This window comes from Podarcis muralis, chromosome 3 (assembly GCF_964188315.1).
Source record: "Podarcis muralis chromosome 3, rPodMur119.hap1.1, whole genome shotgun sequence".
Lineage (NCBI taxonomy): Eukaryota > Metazoa > Chordata > Lepidosauria > Squamata > Lacertidae > Podarcis > Podarcis muralis.
In genome coordinates, this window is record NC_135657.1 from 42986737 (window position 1) to 43013773 (window position 27037).

The window sequence follows — 27037 nt, forward strand, 5'->3', positions numbered from 1 at the left end:
TATCATCCGCATATTGATGGACACCCAGCCCAAACCCCCTGATGATCTCTCCCAGCGGCTTCATATAGATATTAAAAATCACAGTGGAAAGGACAGAACCCTGAGGGAGCACACAGGTGAGAGCCCAGGGGTCTGAACACTCATCCACCAACACCACTTTCTGGACGTGGCCCAGGAGGAAGGAGCGGAACCACTGCATGTCAGTACCCCCAGCACTTCCTCTGGGTGGTGTCTTCTCCCCACTACAGTTGTAACCTGTCACACAGCTCATTGGGTAGAATGCTGTTGTGGCAGCACCAGCCACAAAATGAAAACGGTCCACCCGATGACACGTTATAACACATTTTGGCAGCAATGCACAGAAGGCGCCACCTGGAGCTGTTTCAGGAGGCCATTTTGTGATAAATTCAAGGTGCAGAGTAGCCCTACTAGTAGTGGAAGCGGTAGCAGTAGCTCAGACATTCTAATCTGGGGATAAATCAGCTACGGCTTTCTGCCAGTAAGAATGTGCAAGCCCAGTTATTTAATAAGCATTTATCTCATCGTTCCTATAAAAATCAGTTTCAAGGCAGTTTAATGTAAGGAGCAATGAATAATTCATAAAATGAACGCGAGCGCTGAGAATCATTAAAGCAATGACCAAGACTCTGTCATTAAGGATCGGAATTCAACACCTTGATTCATTATTTAGGTTTGTTGAATTCAGAGGGCAGCAACTGGAAGGCAGGAAGCACCCCACGGCCGACTGTTTTCAGAGGGGCCATCTTGTTAATCCATATTCTCTAAAACAGAATGGTGTCAATAAAGGATCTGTGCAGAAATGCCCAAATTATTTGCACGGGTGTACAATTCTATGGTCCCCCCACTCAGAATTAAGGGAGATAACTTACCGATTTACCCAGTTAAGTGGGCCTTATTTTCTCATGATCTCCATGAGATACCTTCACATGCACTCACAGTGCCGCTTCTCCAGTTTGCCCTTGAACACTGCACTGTGGCGTGTGTGAATGCAGCGAGCAGGTGGACAGGGCTAAGCAAATGGGCTTTTTCCACTCAGTCACGGAGCAGTTGCTACATTCACATGCTGCCTGGGGCCCTGGCATCACACCATAGGAAAGCGTCTGAGAAGGAGATTTGCACTGGAATGGAAAAGTGTGGCACTTGGTGCATATATGCCAATATCATGCAATAAGTGATTATTGTCTCCATCTGAAGGTGGTTAAAATGCCAAGCTCCCGTCTGTTCTCTAGGCTGGCTCAGAGCTAATCCCGGAGGAACGGCAGAAGCATATGGACACTGTTAGCACCTTTTCCAAAGTCTTTGGCTCCCCTTCCAAAGGTATTTCTGAATTAACCCACACTAGCTGGTGACATGACGTTGTTATCGGCCACATGGTGCTATTTGCCTGGTTGCAGCATGAGTGAACCTAAAAAGTGGCGTGGCAAATCTAAAAAAAAATGTTGCCCATTTGTCAAATTGGGATGGAAATGATTTTAAAAAATAATAATCCATGGAGAGATTTTGTGGGGTATGAGCGCCCTCTACTGGTAACGGTATGCAGTACATCTAGAAATATGGCAATTCATTATTGATACATGATTTCCCCAATATAGAAAGGATACAGCAGGAGACAGGCATGTAAAATGTTGCACTCTCAGCAACATTTTAAAAGAGAGACTACCACTAGGTAATGATTGAATTGATCTACTAGCTTTGGAAATTAGTCGTGTTATAGTGTAGACACACTAAAGCAACTTACAATCGTGGTCCAATTAATGCAGTTGTTAATGGTCTGTTAATGTGTGTGTGTGTAATAAAAAAAATTAATAAAAGGAATTATTTAATTAAAATAACCGCATTAACGTTTTAGCAATGTGTCAGACCTCACACCAGTTATTAGTGAAAGACAGATGAAGTTCTTCATTCAAATAAACAACTAAAACGATTAATTTTGTTCATGTATTCCTGCATTGCAGGGGGTTGGACTAGATGATCCTCAGGGTCCCTTCCAACTCTGCAATTCTATGATTCTATGTATATTCAAGTTGGTATAGCAAGGACAGGTTGCTTTGAGAAATGCAGACCGTCTTACCTTGTAGCTGTTTAGGCCCACTGTATAGAACTCGCAGCAGACATTTCAAGTCTGCAAATACTGCAAGGGGGGGGGCAGCCACTTGTAAGATCAATGCAAACCGTCTCTACTTTGATTTACTTTGTACAGAACCTTCATAGGGAGAAGCCACTTTAAGCAAGCCAAAAACAACCCTTTCTTTGCAGCCTCTGAGTTTCTCTTTGCAGAATCGTAGCATTCATTTTTAGTGGAATGCATAATGCAAAACGCATATTGCTATGCACCTCTGCCTAGGTAGAATATCTAAGACACTATCACACCAGCCCAGTGAATTTATCAGCAGAAAAGATATATGGAAATGATAATAGAATTTCAGCTACAATCCTGTGCACATTTTCCTGGGACATGGTGGTCCTCACTTCAGAGCAACCATGCATAGCATCAGGTGGTAAGGTAAAGGGACCCCGGACCATTAGGCCCAGTCATGACCGACTCTGGGGTTGCGGCGCTCATCTCGCTTTATTGGCCAAGGGAGCCGGGTCAGCTTTCGGGTCATGTGGCCAGCATGACTAAGCCGCTTTTGGCGAACCAGAGCAGCGCACGGAAACGCCGTTTACCTTCGCGCCGGAGCGGTACCTATTTATCTACTTGCACTTTGATGTGCTTTCGAACTGCTAGGTTGGCAGGAGCAGGGACCGAGTAATGGGAGCTCACCCCGCCGTGGGGATTCGAACCACCGACCTTCTGATCAGCAAGCCCTAGGCTCTGTGGTTTAACCCACAGCGCCAGGTGGATTGACACCTAAAAGCTTTGCTTATTTGCATTGCATTGCCTAGGGAAATTTTGCACTAACATGTCAGAGAATTCATGCTCCAGTTTTTAAAAGCAAACTTGGCATTTGTATGAACACTTCAGAAGGACAACATTGGGCATTCTCTTTTGATAGATCCCTAAGCTGCGTACCAAAACAGTTCCACCATTTCTCTCAAAAACCTTACTGATAAGAGCCCTGTGGGATCAGGCCAAATCCCATCTAGTCCGGCATCTGGTTCTCACAGTGGCCAACTAGATATGAGTTGGTCACGGTGAGAACAGGATGCTAGATTAGATGGGTGTTTGACAAGATCCAGCAAGGCTGTTATTATATTCCCATTACATTCCTGTCTAACTTATTCACAAAACCTGGAATTTTCCAGAAGAACCACGCACATCCTACCATCCCACAAGATGCAGCACTTCTAAACAGTATTTTCTCTAAAGCTTTCCTCAGATAAGCCTTTTCTCTAAAGCCTTCCTCAGATAAGACAATGAGTCTCTGGCTTTGGTAGTTACCGCTGCTGCTGCTGCTGCTTCTTCTTCTTCTCCTCCTCCTCCACCTCCTCCTCCTCCTCTTCCTCCTCCTCATTCTCCTTCTTTGGCAATCACTCGTAGCCGAGTAAGATTGTCTTCCATAAACACAGTTTTAACAATGAATCCATAAGTGACTGTGGAGGCCAATTCTGGATCCACACATCCTTCCACAGTGGAGACCTAGCTTTCCAGGTGGGAGTTGATCACGGTGTGGATTTGCCAGGCGTGCCTTCCTCTTACCGCTATATCACATTCTCGGCTGTAACTTCGTGAACAAATGAGTTGGGTTTAGTTGACTAGCTTGTTTGCATTTCTTGATTCCTATCTCACAAAACATGTGTACTTTGGCTGGAAAAGTGGAAATGGAGAAGATGAAATTTTATATGCAACTGGGCTTAGAATGCAATTGCTAAACGAGCACAATGACTGCGTATATGAGAAGATTGCAATGTGATGCAAAATTGAATGGATAGCACCTCTCGCCACAGTAATGTTAATTTGTATTTTGCTCAGATGGTTATGTAGGTTCAAATCTAATTTCCATGATAATTTTAGCAACGGTATGCATGTGGAGCGAAGAGTGGGCCTGTGCCAGGGGGTGCTGTGCTCTTCCAGAAAGATAATTAAAGCAGCCTCCGCTGTCCATGTGGGGGTCTAAATAGCTATGCATGCAGTGCATATATAAGATCTACCAGAGTCCTGCTGAAGATATGACCTTCTGGAGACTTGCCAAGCAACTTTTAAAGTGCTTAGTTACTGAGCAAGGCGTAGCTGCAGGACTCTTTGGCTTTGGCTAGGAAGCTTACATTGTATTCTGCAACATCAAGAACTTTCTCAGGTATTTGATTTAGTCCAGACCTGAGTGCGGCGCATCCTAAATCTCGTGTCATTCAGCTTCCTTGGATGATCTCAGGTTCTAGCATTGGGGGGGGGGCATTTCTCTTCACTTTCTTCACACTGTGCATCATTTTATATACCTCCAACCCATTACCCCATACTTGCATTTGAAATTTAAAAAATGTAATAAAAATTAACAATTATTATAAGAGCTCACTTTACTGCCTGGAAATGCAATGCAAAGGAAAATACAAAAGAATTTACTAAGCAGATAGTTGCAAAAAGAGAGCCCTAGCAGGACTGAATGTTTTTGTGACCATTTCTTCTTTGGTTAGTCCAGAAGGGCAGTTTCTATTGTACTTGGTTGCTGTACAAGGGAGCTGCTAAAGGGGTCATTTAAACCCAGGTTCAACATAATAGGGTTTATGACACAGCATGACTAGAGGTGAAGGAATTGGCCTCTTCATAAAAAAAAGATAAACAAAGAAAGGTTGAAGGCCAAATCAATATCCTGGACCTAGATAAGCTGTGTATGTTTTAGGTAAGTGTTGATTTGACGCAAATAAAATCCATCTGACCTACTGTTGTCTTCATGTTATTTAGAAATTTCACAGGTTTGGGGGGGAAATGGCAAGCCATGTTTCAACTCAACATGCTGCAAGAATGTGTATGGATAGATGACTGGCGAACAGGATAATGTGGATTACAGCATAAGAAGACCTTGCTCTTTAGTGGTCCCATCTAATCCAGCAGTCTGTTCTCACAGTGGCCAACCAGATGCCTATGGGAAGCCTGCAAGCAGGATTTGACCACAATAGCTCCATCCCCACAACTAGTAGAGAGACATAATTCCTCCAGCAATGGAGACAGAACATAGTCATAATGGCTGGTAGCTATGGGTAGCACTAAGTAAAGGTAAAGGGACCCCTGACCATTAGGTCCAGTCGTGGCCAACTCTGGGGTTGCGGCGCTCATCTCGCTTTATTGGCCGAGGGAGCCGGCGTACAGCTTCCAGGTCATGTGGTCAGCATGACTAAGCTGCTTTTGGCGAACCAGAGCAGCACACGGAAACGGCATTTACCTTCCTGCCGGAGCAGTACCTATTTATCTACTTGCACTTTGACGTGCTTTTGAACTGCTAGGTTGGCAGGAGCAGGGACCGAACAATGGGAGCTCACCCTGTAGCGGGGATTCGAACCACCGACCTTCTGATCGGCAAGTCCTAGGCTCTGTGGTTTAACCCACAGCGCCACCCGCGTCCCTTATGGGTAGCATTGTTCCCCGTCTAATCCCCCTTTTAAGACACTCCGGCTATTACTATATCTTGTGGGAACAAATTCCATTGCTTCATCCTGTGAGGAAGTACTTTCTTTGGTTGGTCCTGAATTTCTTATAGGGGTGGTGGCAATCATGTATCCACACTTGACCCATTAGGAGTTAGGGGCGGCGGCAGGGATTCCTAAATGTTTTGGACCAGCTCTTCACTTTGTTCCGCCACTTAAGTCTTTCCATTCTGTAATTCCTTATTTTGGCTCAAGTCTCTAAATAGTGTTTAGTACTTAAAAAAAAAATATGTTGGCCACATCAGGTACATGCTGCGCGGGATGAACATTTCAAACAAATCTTTCAAGCTAAATAAGATGGCAGCAGCTTTATTTTGAAGAGGCAACAACACTTCACATCGAAGGATGCAGTCTGGGAACTGATACTAATAAACCTTAGCAGTTAGTCTCATAAAAATGCTAAAAGCCCTTTTTGGGAGACCCAAGAGAAAAGACAGCTCCGTTGTGTTGAGGAAGGCTGCATACAAACAAGAAGAAAGAGAACTAACAAGAAAAATCCAATGAATGTTTAATGAGAACTAATTGTAAAATATATGAGGAGCTAGTCAGCAGCCACCAGAAATACATTCTCGTGGTCTCTGCTAATTAGAGGGGCTTGGTTCCAAAACCACATACGTGGCAGCTAGGAGAATATCCTTGCAACAACAAAAAAGAATCATATCTAATGGTATGTCAAGCAAACATAATGGCATTAAATCTGCAGTACAATCAGTTTGGATGAACTATCTCCAACTCGGGATGTGGTATCCTATCTCACTTTCTCTCCCCACTACAGGTCTAAATGACATTGATATGCAAATGCATGTAAGGAGGCTCACCACTTTAGGGCAGCAATGGGGAATCTTGTTCAACTTGAGGTCCGTGTTTCCTTGTGGACATCCTTCTGAAGGCTGCATGCCAGCGCTTGGTGTGGCCAGAGGCAAAGATATTCAGAGAAACAGACGTGACTCTCCGCTTTGTATAGTACATTGAATGTTCAAGGACACAAGCACTTCAGGAGAGCAGGTCTGGTGAGGGGTGTGGCCTAGGAGGAAGAGAAGAGGAAGAGGAAGAGGATAGCATAGCTAAGCTGGAAAAGGCTGAAAGGCCATATTTGTCCCCCTCGCCTGAAGCTTTCCACCCCTGCTTTAGGGGAAGGTCTACAATGTTGCAGGATCTTAGCCAGAACCTTTTGAATATAGCAGAGCATACGCAGACTGCCCAGAAGCAGTCAGTTGCAGGCAGGATGAAGCAGGAACAAGATGCTGCTACCAGTAAATTGGTTACTTATAGGTTTATTATTTACAGCAGACTCACAAGTTACTATATACAGGATACAGACACGGATCTTAACTCTCTCACAGAACAAACTCCAACTAACTCTCAAACCACATACTGACCAACCAACCAGGAAGGTCATGGGTCATCATGCCTACGTGGAGACCCCGGACAATAGCAGAGTTGTATCCAAGGTCCCATATGTCTAGGAAAAATCACTCCCTCTGCTCAGTTTTCTTGGCCTTGGGCCAACTCCTTAATTGCTTCTGTGGGAAGCTGCATCAGATTGCATGTAGTCAAAATCCCAACATACAACTCAATGGCAGAGCACATGCTCTGCGCACAAAATGTCCCAGGTACAATCCCTGGTGTCTCCAGCTAGGGGTGAGAAAGTGTTCTGCCTGCAATTCTATGGACAACCTCCGCCAGCCAGGGTCCTAGAATCATAGCACTGGATACTGAATTAGATGGACCAAAGTTCTGTGTTGGTATAAGGCAGCTTCTAATACATCCTAAAACTCCAGTGGCTTTTTTGACCCATAAAAGCTGTTTCAAGATGGTGCATGTTTCATTCAAGGAAATTGAATGTTGCAGGTAATATTTGACTCTTCCCGTTCCCATTTCTCCCCCTCCCCCATTCAAATCATGGGTTCATCCATGCAAGCCTAACCCTGGAAATTCAGAGAGGTGGCTGGAAAGGGGGAAAGAAGGTGGAGTAAGGAGTTCCAGTGGGAAAATGGCAGGTGGGGAAAGTCTTAAGTACCCAAGCTCTCGTGTTTGAGATTTTTCCTCCTAAAAAGGATATCTGACATGCCAATGATTCTAATTTCACTGCAAAGCAACTATTCCAATGCCCTAATAAATGCGTACAGTATTTCAATTCATACACAGGCCAATTTGTTTTTCCAGGTGGGAGTATTTCATTGGTTAGGGGAAGTTGTCTCTGGATCTCGAAGGAATACTATTTTATTGATTGGACGCAAAGCCCACTTCTAAGTTTTTGCCATGCAATAGTACTTGCTTTCATAAATCTTGTGCTCTCCTCAGCAAAAATCAATGCATACTTATTAATATCATATTGATACATGTTTTCTGAGCAATAAAAAGTAATGTTTTACACATTCATTTAACTGTGAAGGCACGCAGCATAGATTTTACAGTCTACAATAATTTCATGCATTTGGATGCCCTATATTGACAGGTCTACCATTTCCTTCTGTTTATAAATTCAAATACTGAAATAATAATAATAATTGCTCTTTTTAACCTTAAATTAAAATGCATACAGAATTAAATTACAAACTAACAAAATGAATTTCAATAGGAACAAATATAAGGTGCTACATTTAGGCAGGAAGATGGAGTGCACCTGGGTTGTCAGTAGTATATGTGAAAAGGATCTAGGGGTCTTAGTAGACCACAAGCTCAACATGAGTCAACAGTGTGATGCAGCAGCAAAAAAAAAAAAAAAAAAAAAAAAGCTTATGCCATACTTCTGCATCCACAGAAGGATAATGTCTAGGTCAAGAGAAGTAATAGTACCACCCTATTCTGCCTTGGTCAGACTGCACCTGGAGTACTGTGTCACAGTTCTGGGAGCCACAATTTAAGGATATTGACAATCTGGAATGTGTGCAGAGGAGGGTGACCGAGGCGATAAAGGGTTTGGAAACCAAGCCTTTTGGGGAATTGAGTCTGTTTAGCCTGTTAAAGAGGAGACTAAGAGGAGTTCTATGATTCTAAGGGGAAAGAAATTGTGGTCTAAACCACAGAGCATAGGGCTTGCTGATCGGAAGGTTGGCAGTTCGAATCCCCGCAATGCAGTGAGCTCCCATTGTTCGGTCCCAGCTCCTGCTCACCTAGCAGTTTGAAAGCACATCAAGCACAAGTAGATAAATAGGTACCGCTCCGGCGGAAAGGTAAACGGCATTCCGTGCACTGCTCTGGTTTCGCCAGAAGTGGCTGTCATGCTGACCACATGACCTGGAAGCTGTCTGTAGACAAACGCCGGCTCCCTGGACCTATAGAGCGAGATGAGCGCGCAACCCCAGAGTCGTCCACGACTGGCCTAATGGTCAGGGGTACCTTTACATTTACCTAGCGTGACCAGATGAAGCGAAGAACCGAACCCTTCCTTTGCACATGCTTCCCATCTACCCAACTCCCAGCAGTTGTTATGTTGCCTCACAGGGAGAAAAATGGCTGGGAGGAAATGCTTCTGAATGTGAGAGTACAGTGGGAGGAGGTTTCAGCCTATGTGGCCTTTTAAATCTTCTGTGTTTTACTTAATAGGGAATTAGTGCCAACCCAATTGTGTAAGAGATGAGGCTGCCACCATCAGATCATCTAGTTGGGCCCAGTGTCCTCCCTGTAAAATTGGTCTGTATTATCCCCTGATTAGAGAGTGAACATGGGGACAGGGCTTGGGATGGCAAACTTGCTGGCCTAAGGCCACCCAGTTTGCTCAGGCTGAACTGAGATTTTAACCATTTAATTCCTGGCTCCTACATGGTCCTCTAACTGCTAAGCTAAACCCACTCTCAGAAGCAGAGCGTTTGCAAATCAAAAGACAAGTCCAAATCAGTTTTTCTCATTAAGTTTTAGGCTATTCAGACTTTATTTGCATTTATTGCATTCAGGGGTGCTCCACTTCTGCTCTTTATTAGAAAAAAATAATAAACTGTGGCATTACTTGTTTATTGCACTGAAACGAAACGAATCTGGGGCTAATTAGTCATTAGCATTGTAAGCAGGGAAGGAAGTTATTAAAAACATAAGTGAAAATTTAATTGTAGAAGAAATTACTGATACAGAAGGCAACAATCTTAATTATTTCACATGCCTTAATTAGAGGTTCTAGAAGAAACAAGTCTATAAAACTAGTCTCTGATAATGGTTCATTCATAGTCTTAGATGCAAATGGCAAGTTAATGTTCTCAAGATCGGTGTAAAGGAACAGCATTTTGTAACTAAAATTAAGAGGCCACTGTTCAAAATTTGGGCACCATACACCTGTCTTGGCTATTACACAACCTTGATTCCACTCTATGAGAACAAACAGAGGTTATGAAGGCTCCACAATATATTGGATTGCCCTGTATTGCAACTGAATTATTTGCATAGTGTGAGAAATCTGATTTACTGTCTTGAGATAAGAGTCCCTAGAAGAGATTTCAGAGTAGTTTAAGCAGTAACAGATACCAGGATTAGGAAGTATTATTCACCCAGGCTCTTCAAAAAATGTAAATAATTAACTTGGGACTTCTTTCTATAGTCAGCCACTACAGCCTAAGAATGAAATGTAGTTATTATAATGATTTTTTAAAAGGCTAATCATATTATCCCATGCTAGACACGTGGGTAAAATATGTGTAATTAGAAACAAATTAGTTAAATATGTGAATACATGCGGAACTAGAACCCAGTTTGCAAAGAATTAGCTGGTTAGTTAAAGTCAATTTGTAAAATTCAGGACCCTCGCTGCTTCTTGGCAATTGTCGCCAGGTCACAATGCTGCAGAAACATTATAAGACATAGCTGGCAAAATTCTGGTGAACAGAACTGGCAATTCTGTTGAGGCCCCAGGCTCACTATGCAATGGTGAGATGCAGAGGGCAATCAACATGGTTCCTCCTAAGAGTCCTCAGCAATGGTGATGCCCATGCTGTTCCTTGGTTTCCCTGCGGTACTCTAGATGATGAAACAGGCTAGATGACAACTGCAGCAATATGGCACAAAATTTGTTGGGAAGGTGACCAAGCTGACTTTAGAGTGCATGACTGTGCCTACTGTATGGTGTTGAGGGCAGCAAATAAATTGTTCTTTTTCACCTCCATTACATCCTCAATTAACTGCCCAACAGTGCTTTTCCAAGTAGTGTGGGGTTTATTAATATCTGCCCCTCTGAATGGGGAGTCTGGAGCCAGCATGGTGTAGTGGTTAAGAGTGGTGGACTCGTAATCTGGTGAACCAGGTTCGCTTCCCCACTTCTCCACATGCAGCTGCTGGGTGACCTCAAGCTAGTCACACTTCTCTGAAGTCTCTCAGCCTCACTCACCTCACAGAGTGTTTCTTGTGGGGGAGGAAGGGAAAGAAGATTGTTAGCCACTTTGAGACTCCTTAGGGTAGTGATAAAGCGGGATATCAAATCCAAACTACTACTCCTCCTCCTCTTCTTCTTCTTGGGTGCCTGCTAAGAAAAATTTGTCAGGCATTTTGAGGATAAAGTTGCTTGCTTCTGTGTAAATTTAAACACCGTAGTTGAGACAGATGCAGCTGAAATGTCCAGCATGTCTGGTGTTATGGGATCTGTTTCAGCTTTTGAGTCCTGAGGACTCAAGGTGCTTGTGGCTGCCTGGGCAATTGCCTCCCTTCTTAGTGCTTGCTTGTCAGTTAATGCAAGTGAGCTGGAGGAGACTGACGTGATAAACGCATCTTTACATGAAGAGGTTCTACTTATTTCCCATAAAGAAGCAGTAGTGCAACTGTGCCTTTAAAAGCCAGCTCTGGAGGCTTGCTGCAAAATATCCCCAGGGTGGGGGAATGGTAGCTGTTCATTTGCAAGTACTTTTGGAGGAAACGGATTATCCAAACACATTCTAGTCTGGGTTCAGGCCTGGCTGTGGGAGCAAATTGCCCTTGGTCACCTTGATGGATGGCTTTTATTAGGAGAAGGCAGGGAGAGTGTGGCCCTGTTGCTTATTCTTGACCTGTGACTTTGGATACCATTGATTGGTAGTATCCTGAGGATAAGTTCTGTAGGAGTAGGAGTCACTAGGTTGCAGTGGTTTGGCTCCTACATAAGGGGATGGTTCCATAAAATATTATTGGGCTATTGTATCTTGGACAACTGGCAGCTGTGCCATTCCAAAAGGGTTCCATCTGGTTGTTGTTGGCATCTTTCTAACTCGGGAGACAATGGAAGAGTGTGCCTTTGGGGGTAAAGTCAAGTCTTTGGAGAGTCACAGCACCCGCTGTGGCTGTAGAGACCAACGCAGGAGAGACATGTTTTGTTGCAGGTGAAGGCATCTGGTTTTCATTGCTACAGGTGCACCGTGACATTCTTCTCTCTGCACTCCTCCTAGCGGAGAGGAGGAGTTCCATCTTGCCTCCAAGTTACTTTTACCATGATAATGCAAGTAAATGTGAATTAACAGACAATATTTCTTTTAAAAATATTCAAAACCTGCATTTGCTTTTGTGGTAGGAACTTTCTAAGTAACTCATAATTTCATGATTCCAGTGTTTTTCACATGGGTTGGCCCAAGGTCTCACTTGCTCTTAAGTTTTTCACATCTACTTCCTGTAAATCCATCCTACAGAGAGGCCTTGTGATCATGCACATCTTATCCCCTGCTTTGTCTTTTATTTGCTCTCTCTGGGGCAGGGCTATATCTCCAAGTGTGTTTGTAAAAAGGTTTAAGCACACTGCCGCCTTACTCTTAACCAGGCCTCCCTGGCCTACTCCAAGATAGCTATTAAGGAGAATCAACAGGAAATTGTGATGCTGCAAACCTCTGAAGAGAGTTTCACCACCACAAACACAATTTAGTCAGCAGAATCTTATTAAATGCAAACTAGACCAGTGGAAGGAGGGGGAAGTAATACCTTGAATAAACAGAGAAGCATTACAGCATACCTGGAAGTAAACAAACTTATTTTCTAGGAACAATGGCGAAAGAGTGTTCCCAAGTCAAGAGCCTTCACCAGTGCTCTGCTTTTAGTTACAGAAAATCCTTTCAATAACAGCTCCTCCACAGATTTCAAGTCTCAACAAACAACTAGACTGTTTGACTAGTTTGCATAACTTCCTTAATGAAGTCAGATCAAAGTCATATAGTTTTAGAGAGTTTTGCTATAAATCAAAACATTTGGTAAGTTCGCATCTATGCAGACCAAAAATATAAGGATCAATGTTAAATATGAACTGATCTCTAATAGTTTTGCCTTCAAAATGTTAGTTATATCATAACTTATTTACTTGAAGCACAACTCTTCCTAGTTTTGTCTACATCTGAAGTAATTCATGAAATTATTTCTATTTTTCATTTTTAAAAGACTAATAATGCAATTAATAATAATATTATGTTGCCCCTCATTGTTTTGTTCTGTACCTATGCATGTTTACTTGGGAGTGAGATTTGCTATGTTTCATGTTTCCCTAGTACGTGTTTTCTGTGAACCGCCCTGACACCTCCAGGTATAGGGCGGTATATAAATTCAATAAATAATAATGATAATACCTCATACTGTAGTTTTTGGCTGGGATCCTATAAAGTTACCTGGGAATAAATCCTGCTGGACCCAGTGGTTTGTGCTTCCTCTGCATAATCTGAAGTTTTCTTATTTTCTTATCCAAACATTTGAAAACTATCTTTTTACAACAACTGTATTTTACTAAGTATATAAAAGGATAATATTTTCATAGATAAATTATTTCAACATAAGCCTCTGCTGCAATCTCATGGCAAATACAGAACAACTCCAATGATGTTAATCAACAAGCACCAAGCAAAAGGTTCAGACCTATATGAGTTACACAAGAAGTCCTTAGTTTTCATCCACAACCATCATTGAGATGTAGTCTTTGTAGCGAACATTATTTGTTTCTGGATCCACAGCAGCAGACAGCATTTCCTCCATTTCTTCTTGAGTGAAAGGCTCACCTGCAGCAAAAACAGGAATATTTGCAAATGGCTATCGTTTCTTTTTATTTTTTACTGCTCAGCCTTCCCAAGCATTCTTGCTACTTACCGTACATTTTTTCAATCACACCAAGAAAAAAGCACAGACCTGGGTACTTTTGCTTTCATTGCATACACACATAATCATATAACAGATGAACTTGGTAACTTCTTAGCACAATTCAAAGTGCTGGTTTTCACTTTTAATGGCTTGCGATTCAAGCGTCTTTAGGGCCACCTTCTCCCACATGAACCTGCCTGATTATTAAGATCATTCTCAGAAAGTAAAATTAACTACGAACCCCCAAAATTGGGGTCCCCTCCAAACCTGGGCCCTTCTCAGAGGCCCTTTTCCGGGTTCCTGCACTATCAGAGGCAGAGGTGGGAGCTGACCACATATAGCTGTGGAGTCTGCACTTCAGAACAGCAAAAGCATCTTGTAAATATACCTTCTTCAGTCATGTACTTGACCAGCTCATCTTTAGTAAGATGTCCACATTTATTCTGGTCTAAAACCTAAAAAGAATAGAATATAAAATATTACTCTTCCTTCTCTTGATTTAAGTAGTATTCTCCTCCATAAGTAGAATTTAATTGATACAGACCTCAAATGCACGTAAAAGAATATCTTCTGGAATTGGGCGGTACCTGAAATGATTCAATTAAAAAGATACTTAGTGGTGGTATGTATCTCAGTTGTGCCCCAGTCTCTTTGCTGCAGCAGCACCATTGCCTTGCTCTTCTCTTTTAAGAAGAGCATCATTTGTTGTTGCAATCTGGGCTCTGAGAAAGACCTCTAAGCAGAGGTCTATGAATTACTTATGATGATGCTTACTTTGTACTGCTAATTAGGTAAAGTCATTATCCATGCCAATTTTTGTTCTCAACATATCTTCCCATGGAATTTGTTATCATTTTATTTAAGAGAAAGTCTCTAGAAAGACATACACAATGAAGTCAATACAGTGGAAGAATAGTAGAATTGACATGCCCAGTTTTAAAAACAAATCTATTATATTTTTTTCACAGTGAAGCTTATACTTTAAAACAGATTTTGTCTGTACAGCTTATAAAAGAACCTTGAATAAAATTAGATGTGTGTGTGTTATTATTATTATTATTATTATTATTATTAATTGAATTTATATACCGCCCTACACCCGGGGGCCTCAGGGTGGTTCACAGAATAAAATCAAGATATAAAACCACAAAATATGTAATAAACATAAAAACAACAACCCAATAGCCCACCCTATATAAATATATGCATGACTCAAGTTATATAAACAGGTCCTTTTTTAAATCACCTTCTTTCCGTCAATACTCTAGTCATCATGGGAAGAAATTTTTCCAAACGAATAAACCCAGTTGGTTCTTCTTCTTCTACCTAAAAATAAAAATACATAAGCAAGATGAAATACAGACAAACTGAAAAGAAAATGAGTTTTCTCAAGTTTAAGCTAGCAGATATTTGCAAACATAATAATAAAAGAAAGGCAAATATCTTATCCTTCACATGGATGCATTGAATCCATGGACTAATGCTGAGAATAGGACATCTGTAGCAGAGGGCAGTCAGATGTGGAGAGCAGAGTGGATACATCAGACCAGTCCCCATTCCTCTCCTTCCTCGCTGATCTGTAACACTGGCCACATACAGATGGCCTGGCCTTCACACAAAGCAGAGTGCTCAGACACGGGGCCCAGAGTATGCATTGCATGGGCATAATCAGAGTGGGAGTGTATGGTGAAAGTCTGAATCAGTGGATGTTGAAAACAGGAGGAGCAGAATGCCTGCAGAATGTACCAGGAACACGTCCCCTTTAAACTACCTTACACCAATATTAAAAAAAGGAGTTTGGGGTTTCTCTGATGTCAGCATAGGAACAAAGGAAGCCGATTTATACAGAGTCAGACCGTAGGTTTATCTACGCTGATTAGAAGCAACTCCCCAGAGTTTCAGAATGAGGTCTTTCTTAGCTATACCTGGCAGGTCTTGAACTCTGAATCTTTTGTGTGCAAAGCATGCACTCTGCAATTGAATTACAACCTCGTTCCCAAATAACTTAGGAATAGTGCTTGTAGTTCCTCAATACAGTATTTCAACTCCCGCTAGATTTGCAACCATTAGCAGACAGCCTACACGTTAGCACAAATTACGGTATACTATGAGAGGCCAGTTATAGATAGATTTCACTTACCTAATACCTGGGTCAGCTGACACCAGTGATATGTTACAGTGCAGAAAGCTATCTGATGCCACTTTGCTTTTCTATCTTAGGAAAGTCATGGGAGATTGGTCTCCACATTATACCAGAACAGACTCTTAAATAGAAATTTTATATAGCAAAATATAATGACTCAATAAAATACACTAAATAAAATATGCTAAATACACTTTGTATTGGCAGACAATCCTATCTCAGTTTGAAAACATGCTGGGAGAATAACTGAGCATTAATAGGATGTGTTCTTATTACTGCCTGGCCTTCTTCCACCTGCCTTGCCCCACCCTCCAGTCTCTGCTTCTCAATTTGTATTATATTATTTTATGCACTGTGACTTGCTGTTGTTTTATTGATTATAGTTTAGAATCTTTTTCTTACAATTGTTAAGAGCGGATTTCTGTTTAATTTTTATATGCTGATATTTAATATTATTCTATACTATTCTAATGGATTGTTGAATATTACTTTATTTGATATAAGTTGCTCATTTTAAAGTTATGTTTTATTATCACATTTTTGTATTGGATTAGATTGTTATAAGGTGTACATTCTATGTTTCTTCAGCTTGTAAATCACTTTGGGTATTGTAAAATAGAAATACGGTATACAAATTAAAAGTGATGATGATGATGAAATTAAGATTCTAACAAGGATACTAAGATGATTCTAACAATTATATAGGTTAAAGCTTGTTGTTTTAAACATATTGTTTGTTGACATCCAATTTGTTCATTATCATAATACTCCCAAGACTACACAAGACAAGCAACAGTGGGCATTTTCAGTAACTCAACATTGTCCTCTAGTGGTAACAGCACATTTGTGCAAAACACTGCTCCTTCGAAACAGAATTTTTGAAAGAATAAAATGTTATTATATGAAATTGTTTACACTGAAGCAGTTATTTCTCTTGGAAGAAGGAAACCATCCATGAGGAACAGGATACCATTCATAGTCAAGATCAGAAAAGAACAGAACAGAGGAAGTCTAGTGACAATGTGTAGAATAGACCTCTAGTTAAGGAATTGTTACAAAAGTGCTTTATCCACAAAAGTAAAGTTATACTTCTAAGACCTATTGACTGCATTCATTTTTTATACAGTAGCCTGTAGCATTACCAAGCCATTATTTTACTTCATCAATTTCACAGTTGAGTATTTCCTGAAAACTGGTATTTATTACAAAGGGGGGATTTGATTAGACAGTCCTGAGGTTAAAGTCATTAGCCCTATCTGGGCATTTGGTCTTGTCAGGTATAAACAAAGGTGCAAGGAGAGTGAGGGTGCAGAGCTAAGTCCTGTCCCTGCAGAATTTTAATTCTTGCAAGGGTTTCCACCACAGGTAAGGTTCTCTGCTTCAGTCTTTTAGCTCTCACACTCATGGAGGACTCTGAACTGTGCACAAATGATGCACTTTAGGTATGGGTATAAAGGCAGTTCCTCCGTATGGTATTTTAAACTTTTGTTAATTTAGGAAGAGAGATCAGATTTCCTGTATAAAATGATAGAACTTAAAAAACACAGTACCTCTGCAATCATATCATGTAGATCCCCTTCACTTGGGCAGCATCCTAATGACCTAATGATTGTACCAATCTCCCTGAAAGAAAGAATATATTTGTTAATAAATCTGCAGTGCAATACAAATCTTTAGCAGCTACAGTTGTGGGCCAATTCCTCTTTTACCCAGCAGCTCCCCATACCCTACCTAAACATACCCTACTTACATTGCTTAGAAGCTGGCCAGAATATCACACCATTCGACATTGGAGTTAACGCTTTATTATCAAAAACATGATCTTTACAGACTTGGATTTGTGTCAGGCCTAATGAGTGCAGTAGTTCGGTAGGCCTTACCCCATGAAATCAGTTGTCTAGACTAAAGGTCCCTGCCTCCCCTCAGCCATCTATGTCCCCTTTTCTCCAGGCTTTTTCTAAGCAATCAGAGACTGCACCTCCTTGTCTGCATCTGCTCCTCCTGCTTCATGCCTTTCCTGGCTCTAGGAGTCAGTGGGGAGGGGAGCTTGTCTCAACAGAAGAGACACCAGTGACTCATCACCAGCCTGACTCATCTCTGTTTCTTGACCTCCCTCCTCCCACTCACCTGCTTTAGCTTCTGCCTCTGATTCTGGACTTCTCTCTGCCACAGTCTCTCCCAGCTCACTAAGCCCTGTTACCTCTTCAGCTTCTGACACCTTCTCTTTTCCCTCTAATCACTCATTGTTGTCCCACCACCACTCCCTGGGCTCTGAGCCTTCTTCCCCTGGTGGTTTCCCAGCTGGCTCCTCCCACCATTCTTCTGTGTCCAACCAGTTCATGACAAGTTCTGACTCCTGATCCTCCAGAGAGGATTTTTAGGGGACACAGACAGCTGCAGGAGGAAGAAGAGGACAGGAAACTTCCCTTGCATGAACATATTTTGTTTGTTTGTCCGTGTGTTTGTCTGTTTATTGTTTGTTTGTTTATTAAATTTCTATACCACCCTTCATCCAATGATCCCAGGGTGGTTTACAATATAAAAACACAAAAATACATAACATAGTAACAAACAAATACCTCCCATCCTACAGTGACTAGATATCTAAAATTACTTCAAATTTAGTCGGTGCTCTTGAGACCAGAGATACAAGCCTAGTGGCAAATTAAACATGTATCAGCAGCTCTCTTTAATAAAAAAAATTAAAGTTGAACTGTGCTTATTGATACAGATAGGTAGCCGTGTTGGTCTGCCATAGTCAAAACAAAGAAAATTCCTTCCAGTAGCACCTTAAAGACTGTGCTTATTGAGAAAGTGTTGCAAGATTTTGGGCATGTGTATCCTTGAAAGAAAATTTAAAGAAGATACAGTAATCTTTTGTTCCTTTTGCATGTCTGTATAGAAACAAAACAATTCTACAGGATGATGCTATAACCCAATTAAGTTGCTGTTGTAGGAGACAACTGCTAAAAAATAGTCTAAGAGTCTTTTGGCAATTTATGAACTATTTATTATAATGCCATAATAAATATTATTTTCATTTTTAAGGTACCACAAGACTCTAATGCTGTAGCTTTTGCTGTGGCTAACCTTTCTAGAAACTGAAATAGCTAAAAAGGCATCCTATACAGTTTTGTCATCCTTGCCTCCGAAACACCTTACAAATGCCTTTAAGTTTGTGCTGGTGCCAGAAGTATTCCAAGAATCCTTCAGATAAGGCAAAGGGAAACTACCAGCTGCCTAGTTCCCACCTCCATCCACTCATTGCCCCCTAAAAGCCACTGTATAGTTCAGGAGCTTCCCCGGAGTGCAGGCAAGGCAGTGTCAATGGCAGCTGCTGCTGCCTCAAAAAGAGTGAGGCTAATTCACAAGCCCTGGGGCAAATGTACAGTGGTACCTCAGGCGCTTCAGGTTACAGGCGCTTCAGGTTACAGACTCCACTAACCCAAAAATAGTACCTCGGATTAAGAACTTTGCTTTATGATAAGAACAGAAATCGTGCAGCAGCGGCGCAGAGACAGCAGGAGGCCCCATTAGCTAAAGTGGTACCTTAGGTTAAGAACAGTTTCAGCTTAAGAACGGACCTCCAGAATGAATTAAGTTCTTAACCTGAGGTTCCACTGTATACCAATATACACCAACTCTGGTTTCTTGCACTCTAAAACACTGTTACATTGTAATAGTTCTGAAAGAAGATCTTCCAGACCTGACATCCACAGTTTTATTACACTCATGGTCAAACACCTCAAAAGCCTCAGTGATCTTCTTATGGATTTCAGTTATTGCAGACTCTGCAAAATGAAACAATAATGAATGTGTTATATATATATATAATTTCTCTTGTCCACAGTATGACAAGATCTTTCTTATAACCAACCAAAGTGTCATAAAACAGTGAGGAATCTTCTGAGTTCTCTGTAATTCTTTATCAGATAAGGCATTTAGCAAAACATATTATTTATAAGTTTTGTTTGTTTACTTTGTGTGTTGTGAGCTGCTCTGAAAACAATTTCCTTTGTGTGAAGGCAGTATATCAAGTAAAACAGAAAGTCGGTGAAATGTAATTGAAATTTCTCAATCCGCTTTCTTTGAATCTGTCCCTTTAATCATTTCTGAAAAACTCCAATTGGTAATGACATTTCGGAAAGATGTTGCCTCCCCCATCCTAGTCATCTTACAGCTAAACTAAATGCATTTTTCACATCTCTAACCCTGGCAAGCATGATTTTTTAAAAATAAAAAATCTGGGAATTGATGTTTGGGGGTTTTAAACATTTGCCCCGCCACAGTCCCAAGCAGAACCAGAGTCCGTCCCCCGCTCCATTAGCTATTTGCAGTGGAAGGCAAGCTCCCATTGGTAGTAATGGGAGCCTTCCTCACAGTGGAAAATAGCACATCCCCATAGCTGATTCAGATCAAACCATGGCAACTGGTGTCTGTCACACCACAGACCACATCCAGTTACCTACACACCAGCTATTTATTCATTTATTAAAATGCATTTTAGGTCTAAAGGCATAAAAGATATGCATGCATACTTACTGAAGATTTTGATACAAATAAATTTTCATGACGAGGGTGCTGAATATACTAATTAACCAGGATAGGTTGACACTGGATTGTACCCAACTAAGTTCTACTCAGAAGAGACCCGGTGAAATTAATGAACCTAAGTTAGCCGTGTCTATTAATGTTAATGGATCTGTTCTGAGTAGTACTAGCACTAGCTACTCTATTGCAAGTTACAGTGAAGGATAATTTACAGCACCATGCTAATGATGTCTACTCAGAAGCAGGTCTTGTTGAATTCAGTGGAACTTGAATTCAGGTAAGTGGGGTTAGGATTGCACCCTTACTGCTGATTGAGGACATCTTTGTACAAGAAAGGTTTGGAGTGTTTTGTCCATTTTCTTTAAGTGGTTATACTGTATACTAGAAATCAAAGCCTGTTGAACAGTTGTGTTTTTGAGAATACACTAGAATACTGATTAAGATGCATTTGGCTAATACTGCATTTGGCTAATACTGTAACACAGCATATTAGAATTGGCCTAAGAATTTAATAGTAGTGTTTATACATTTATTATTTGTTCATTTCCTTGCAATAAAGAACATTGTATATTCTATATACATTTTTTCTTAATTTATTTATTTTTTGGCTACAATGTGTGTGGTTTTTTAGCTTGATAGTAAGCGGTGAAATTATTCATACTTACTTCCAGAACTATAGACCTTTTCTTCACAGCATTTTAAACTTGATAATTAAATGGTAGCTTTATAATGAGTTTTAATTTAACGTGATTATCTGTCATGGTATAAACTATGCAAATTGCATTAATATTTTATTGGGGTTGCCACCTATGTGAATTATCAGCAATGGTCCCAGATATTTGGGAAATTTTAGGTGACTCTTAGTAAGTTATATTGGTTCCATCTCTTTGAGGATAGGGAAGGCAGGAATTTTCAGATCGGCTTTTCTGACTGCTCTCAACAGTACCCAGTAGTTTTGATGCTATTCCCTTGCATAAGGTAAAAAGGTAAAGGACCCCTGGATGCTTCAGGCTGAGGGTGCCAGTGTTTGTCCACAGTTAGTTTTCCATGTCATGTGGCCAGCAGGACTAAACCGCTTCTGGCGCAATGGGACACCATGACGAGTGCCAGAGTGCATGGAAACATTGTTTAGCTTGGATAATAATAATGACAGTACCCCAACTGGTAAAGAGAAGAAACCAGACAGCTGATGGGGGGGGATCTAACTTAACTCTGAAATGTGACAGACCATGTTGCATTCTTCTTCCATGTTAATTTGCAGAATAAGGACTTCCAGAATGGTAGCCATGTCCATCTGTTGCAGCAAAACCAACAAAGAATCTTGTGGCAGCTTTCAAATTTAGCAAATGCATTGTAGCATATGCTTTCGGGGATCACAGGGTGCTCATAGCATAGTAAATTCACTCTATGTGGGCCAACTCTTGGTGCTGGTCCAGAGGCTGCAGCAGTGGCTACAGTAGGTTCATTCGGGCACAAACTACACTCTGCTTGTAGGATTTGCATTGGCTGCCGATTTGCTACTGGCCCAAGTTCAAGGTGTTGGCACTAGCCTATAAGGCCCTATACAGCTCAGGATCAGGTTACTTGAGAGATGGCCTTATACCCTCAGCAGATCACTGCAATCCTTGGGAGAGTTTCTCCTGCAAGTTTCATACATCTCAGAAACCGCTCTGCAGTACCGTATCTCAGAGTAGGGCTTTTAGTGTGGTTGCCTCTGTTCTGTGGAACAGCATTCCCAACAGCTCAGGACTCAGATTTCTTAGTTTACTCCTGTCTTCACAGCACAGCAACCTCTTGAGGTGGAGCAACTCCTGTTTCCATGGTGCACTGGGCTCTTGAGGCAAAGAAATGATCCTAAAGCATTCATAAGCACACTTACAGTGAAGGAACTGCTACTAAACTCAGCAGAGCTAACATGAGAATAGTTAGGAATACATGATTTTGGTCCGAACTAACAAGAATGTATGAACTGCAAAAAACTTGCACTACTTTTACTTGCAAATGCAATTTCATTTGATCAAAATGGACCACCCATGGAAGCAAATATATGTACTTTTGGGTATTTCTGCCAGTAACCAACAAGACAAATAAATGCAGTATTGGATGCAAGGATATAGCCATGCCTAGCAATGTTCATAAGACAACTTTGTGACCTAATTCAAGATTCTACACCATGGACTGATACTGCTTGTGCACTATCAACAGGGGCAAGTCACCATATGTCCTCTTTTTCCAGGACACATCCTCTTTTTCATGGGTATGTAAAATGAGAGTTGTCATAGCGATCCATTGTTAAAAGTAAGGTAAAGGTAAAGGGACCCCTGACCATTAGGTCCAGTCGTGGCCGACTCTGGGGGTTGCGGTGCTCATCTCGCTTTATTGGCCGAGGGAGCTGGCGTACAGCTTCCAGGTCATGTGGCCAGCATGACTAAGCCGCTTCTGACGAACCAGAGCAGCGCACGGAAACGCTGTTTATCTTCCCACCGGAGCGGTACCTATTTATCTACTTGCACTTTGATGTGCTTTCGAACTGCTGGGTTGGCAGGAGCAGGGACCAAGCAACGGGAGCTCACCCCATCACAGGGATTTGAACCGCCAACCTTCTGATCAGCAAGCCCTAGACTCTGTGGTTTAACCCACAGCGCCACCCGCGTCCCCATTGTTAAAAGTAGAAGTCCGCAAATGTGTCCTCTTTTTTGCTCTTCAAAATATGGCAACCCTAGTTAGAGAAACCTTACTTTACATGTCACAAAAGCCATTTTACCTTTCTGAAGTAAAAAAAAAAAAGTATGTTATATGCCTAATAATAGTCATTGGCTTAAACATTGCAACTGAGAGCATAATAAACATGACAACTGATGAAATGGCTCATGGTTGAGCCCATTCATCATATGTCTATGAGAATATCTCCACAATTAAAAGAGTACTAACTTATCAGCAGTCTCGCTGAGTTCAAGGATTCAGTTACAGATGGGTAGCCGTGTTGGTCTGCCATAGTCAAAACAAAAAAAATTCTGTGTATCTGAAGAAGTGTGCATGCACACGAAAGCTCATACCAAGAACTAACTTAGTTGGTCTTTAAGGTGCTACTGCAAGGAATTTTTTTTGTTTTGAGTTCAAGGAGATTATTGTAGACGAAATGTTTTGTATATCAAAACCTTGATCAAAATGACATACAAAGAATATTTCAAGGTAATAAGACTCAAGAGATGCTTTAACCTTGAGAGCTCTTGGAAACTGTGCATGACAATACCCTGAAGATTAATTATTAGTCAATACTGTGCCTGTTATTGCTCAGAGAGAGACAAAGAACATCTACTGAAATTTCTAATTTATACAGGAGCATCGGTTCACAGAATAAAAAGTAGGACCAAGACTTGTGTATCATATAATTCTGAAAGTGAGCTTTTAGGGAAATGCTGTTTACCACATTTCTGAGAACCAGTCATCAAATCAATTTATATAAACTCTTCCTCTTTGAGGAAGAAAAGCTTTTATCTTTCTTGTGTTCAGCTATTTTATCGGCAATATCCAACAAAAGACTAGATCATTCCTGAAGTCTTCAGAAATATTAAATAATTGCTGGGGAGAAGTGTGGAAATTTCCCAGCCTCCTAATATTTAAAGTTTTCAGCTAAGAAGTTATAACACCATACAAGGTGAATCACTACCATGCACACACTCTGTTAATCAGCTGTATAGGACACCTATTTCAGATAGGGAATTTAGAGAAGATTATGTATGCATGTTTATACACCTTTTAAATAAATGGCAATTAAGCATTTAAATCTTATATAAATCAATGGGATTTACAACTTGAGCCTAACCCAAGTTAGGCTTGGCCAAGGGGGGGGGGGCAGGGGGCAGCTCCCCCCCCCCATCAAGTAAATCAATAAAAGTACCGTACTTAACTGAGGTCCTGCACTCCCCTCCGTAACATTCAGCCTGGCTACGCCCATAGCCTAACCCAGTGTATTTTATTTTTGCTATACAAATATGCCCACTAAACCTACTAACTGACAAAAAAGAATTTATAGCCCACCAAGTCACACATGCTAATGTAGATTTAGGTGGGTATCTGTCTCAGGAGAAAATGGAAGAGTGCACCTTTGAGGGTGAAGTCAAACCACTGGAGAGTTACAGCACCTCCTGTGGCTGTAGAGACTGATATGGGAGAGACATGTTTTGTTGCAGCTGGGGCAGATAGGAATACACTGTTGTTATGCTGGGCAAAACATGTAGCTACTTTCAGCCCTGGAGAAATGTAATATGTGACACGACTGTCCAAAAAGGGCATCTATTTATTGCATATAGTGGTACCTCGGGATGTGAACGGGATCCGTTCCGGAGTCCCGTTCGCATCCTGAAGCAAATGCAACCTCCGTCCGCGCGTCCACGGGTCGCGTTTCGCCGCTTCCGCGCATGCGTGTGACGTCATTTTGACCGTCTGTGCATGCGCGCACGGCGAAACCTGGAAGTAACGCACTCCGTTACTTCCGAGTCGCCGTGGAGCGCAACCCAAAAATACTTAACTTGAAGCACATTTATCCCGAAGTATGACTGTACAGATAAATGTGAATTAATGTGTAACGCCGCTGACATAAGTAATAATATTTATTATTTATGCCCCACCCCATCTGACTGGGTTTCCCCAGCAAACTGAATTGTACCCTGCTTATAAAAATTACATTATATTTTTAATACTGATGATTTCGTTATGCAAAATAAAACTATATGGGATAGCTCAGTTGGGAGGGCATGAGACTCTTAATCTCACAGTTGTGCCCCTGTTGGGGAAAAGATTCCTGGGTTGCCATGGGTTGGATAAGATGACCTTGTGGGGAGGTCCCGTCAAACTCTTACGATTCTGTGCAATATGGGAAATATGTGCGTCAAACAGTTAAAGAGCTGAAGAAATTGCGTCTGACTTGAGTCTGACAGTGTGAAGTCAGCTGGCTAATATTTCCAGCGCGGGATGTGGAGCAAGTTTCGCATTCAGGCAGTTCTGCAACACCCACATTTTGGGGCCGCTCTCAAAAGGCATCCTGCTGAATTCTTCTGCCATGTTGGAGATGAACGTGCCATCTTGCAGGGAGGGAAGGAGGGAGGCAGACGTGCGCGTGGACCCAGCGGGCTCCGACCCGCCCGCCCAACCTGTGTTCTCTGGGCTTCACTACTACACCACAAGACGCAGCCTAAGGGTAGCACCGGGGATAAAGGCCGAGAGAATCAGCCAGCTGCTTTTCCTCAGCCTCCCGGAGGCTTTGCCCTTACCCGCTGCAGCGGCTTCCTTGTCCTCAGTCGCCATGCTGTTTCCTTAGCGGTTGCCATGGAGACACTGGAGCTTCACAGGCCTTCTCCCTCTCCAGCGCCTCCGTCGCGCTGCCTGATTTGGCGGCAACGCGCACAGGCGGATTTCTCTGTGTCGGTCCGTTCCTACGTGTTCTTGCATTGCGGTGCTCTCGTAGGAGAGGGTGCTTAAGAAAGCGGGCATGGGGAAACATCAGGAAACAAATGCACGGGGAGCAGTTTGAAATGCGCTGTGTTTCTTGTTCCTATATATATCGTACACATAGCGGCTGCATTGCATTGCTTGCGTGAAGTGCTTTCCAGTTCCAAAGCAATATGCGCGCACTTTCTCACACGCACACTTCATGCCCTCAGGCCCAAGGTTCGCTTTTACTAAAAGGGGGGGCAGGAAGGTCTAGCAGAAGGGGGAGAAGGGAATTTTTAGAGACTTTTTCTAATCACCTTAACATAAGTGTGCTGTAAGAAGAAACAAAACAAAACCCCACTTTCTGTAAGTTGTCAAAAAACCCCACCAACACTGAGCCCCATGCACACTGACTAGACAGCTGCAGAGGAGGGATGTTCTGGTTCTTTGCTGGCGGAAACCTCCTTGGCAGCATCGACAAGCTGTTTGAAATATGATTTAATTCAGAAGCATGTGCCCAAATAACAATAATATAAATTTTCTCCCCAATCCCTAATTAGGCATACTATCTTTTTCTCAGTCAAAAGCTCTGGGTCTTTTATGGCTGATGAACACGCAGAAATTCAATCTTGGTTGCACTCCTAGACATATCTACTCAGAAGTAAGTGTTGTTAAGGTCAATGGGACTTACCACCAGGCAAGTGTATACAGTATAGCAGGAATGGGGAGAAAGTAGATTTGTATTTACTGACAGATTTCTGGGTGATTTGCAGTTGATCCCTGAGGATTTCTGACTCCCAGTTATTTAGCAACAGTAGCAAATGAATGACTCCCCCTTCCGCCTTTTTACTGCTGAAATGAAGGTAGCTTGGGGTAAGCAGGGGTGGATTTTTATGTGAAAGAGTTGTGAGCTCTATTCAGTTCTGGTACTAAAATTCCTGTGCTGAGTTTTTTAATTCTAATGCTACAGTCCTAGCCCCACTTAACCTGGGATTAAGCTACACTGAATTCAGTAGGAGTTACTTGTGAGTAGACATTGCTAAGAATGGCACTGTTAGTATATGACTTTTGTACCAAGTTCTGGATGGTGCCTCTCATGGTTTTAGTAAAAATAAAAATAAAATAGTAGATCCTGGAAGGCTGAACTCTGATGTCCATGGCAGAATCCTGAGTGTTGATGCTGCTCAAATCAGTCTGGAAGCTACATACTTTGGATGCCATACTGTCTAATCTCATATATACCGGTATATGGAGTCTGCTATGGTTCTTCAGATTGAGGAACATGCACACTGTAAATAGATAATTATT

At 41.7% G+C, this 27037-nt stretch overlaps 1 protein-coding gene across 2 annotated transcripts; it reads right to left on the minus strand.

Annotated features, from left to right (window-relative positions):
- Positions 1 to 7906: 7906 nt before the first annotated feature.
- Positions 7907 to 25865, minus strand: DRC8 (dynein regulatory complex subunit 8). 2 transcript variants are annotated; one of them, XM_028721745.2, is made up of 7 exons: positions 25570 to 25845; positions 19452 to 19536; positions 17296 to 17368; positions 14849 to 14928; positions 14147 to 14189; positions 13991 to 14057; positions 7907 to 13523 (listed from the first exon to the last, which is right to left on the minus strand). In XM_028721745.2, the coding sequence occupies exons 1-7, from the start codon at positions 25601 to 25603 to the stop codon at positions 13408 to 13410; spliced, it is 498 nt and encodes a 165-aa protein (XP_028577578.2). In that variant the 5' UTR covers positions 25604 to 25845; the 3' UTR covers positions 7907 to 13407. The 2 variants fall into 2 exon arrangements, with proteins under 2 accessions (XP_028577578.2, XP_077781854.1); XM_077925728.1 differs by lacking the exon at positions 13991 to 14057 and having other exon boundaries at positions 25570 to 25865.
- Between the last annotated feature and the right edge of the window lie 1172 nt (positions 25866 to 27037).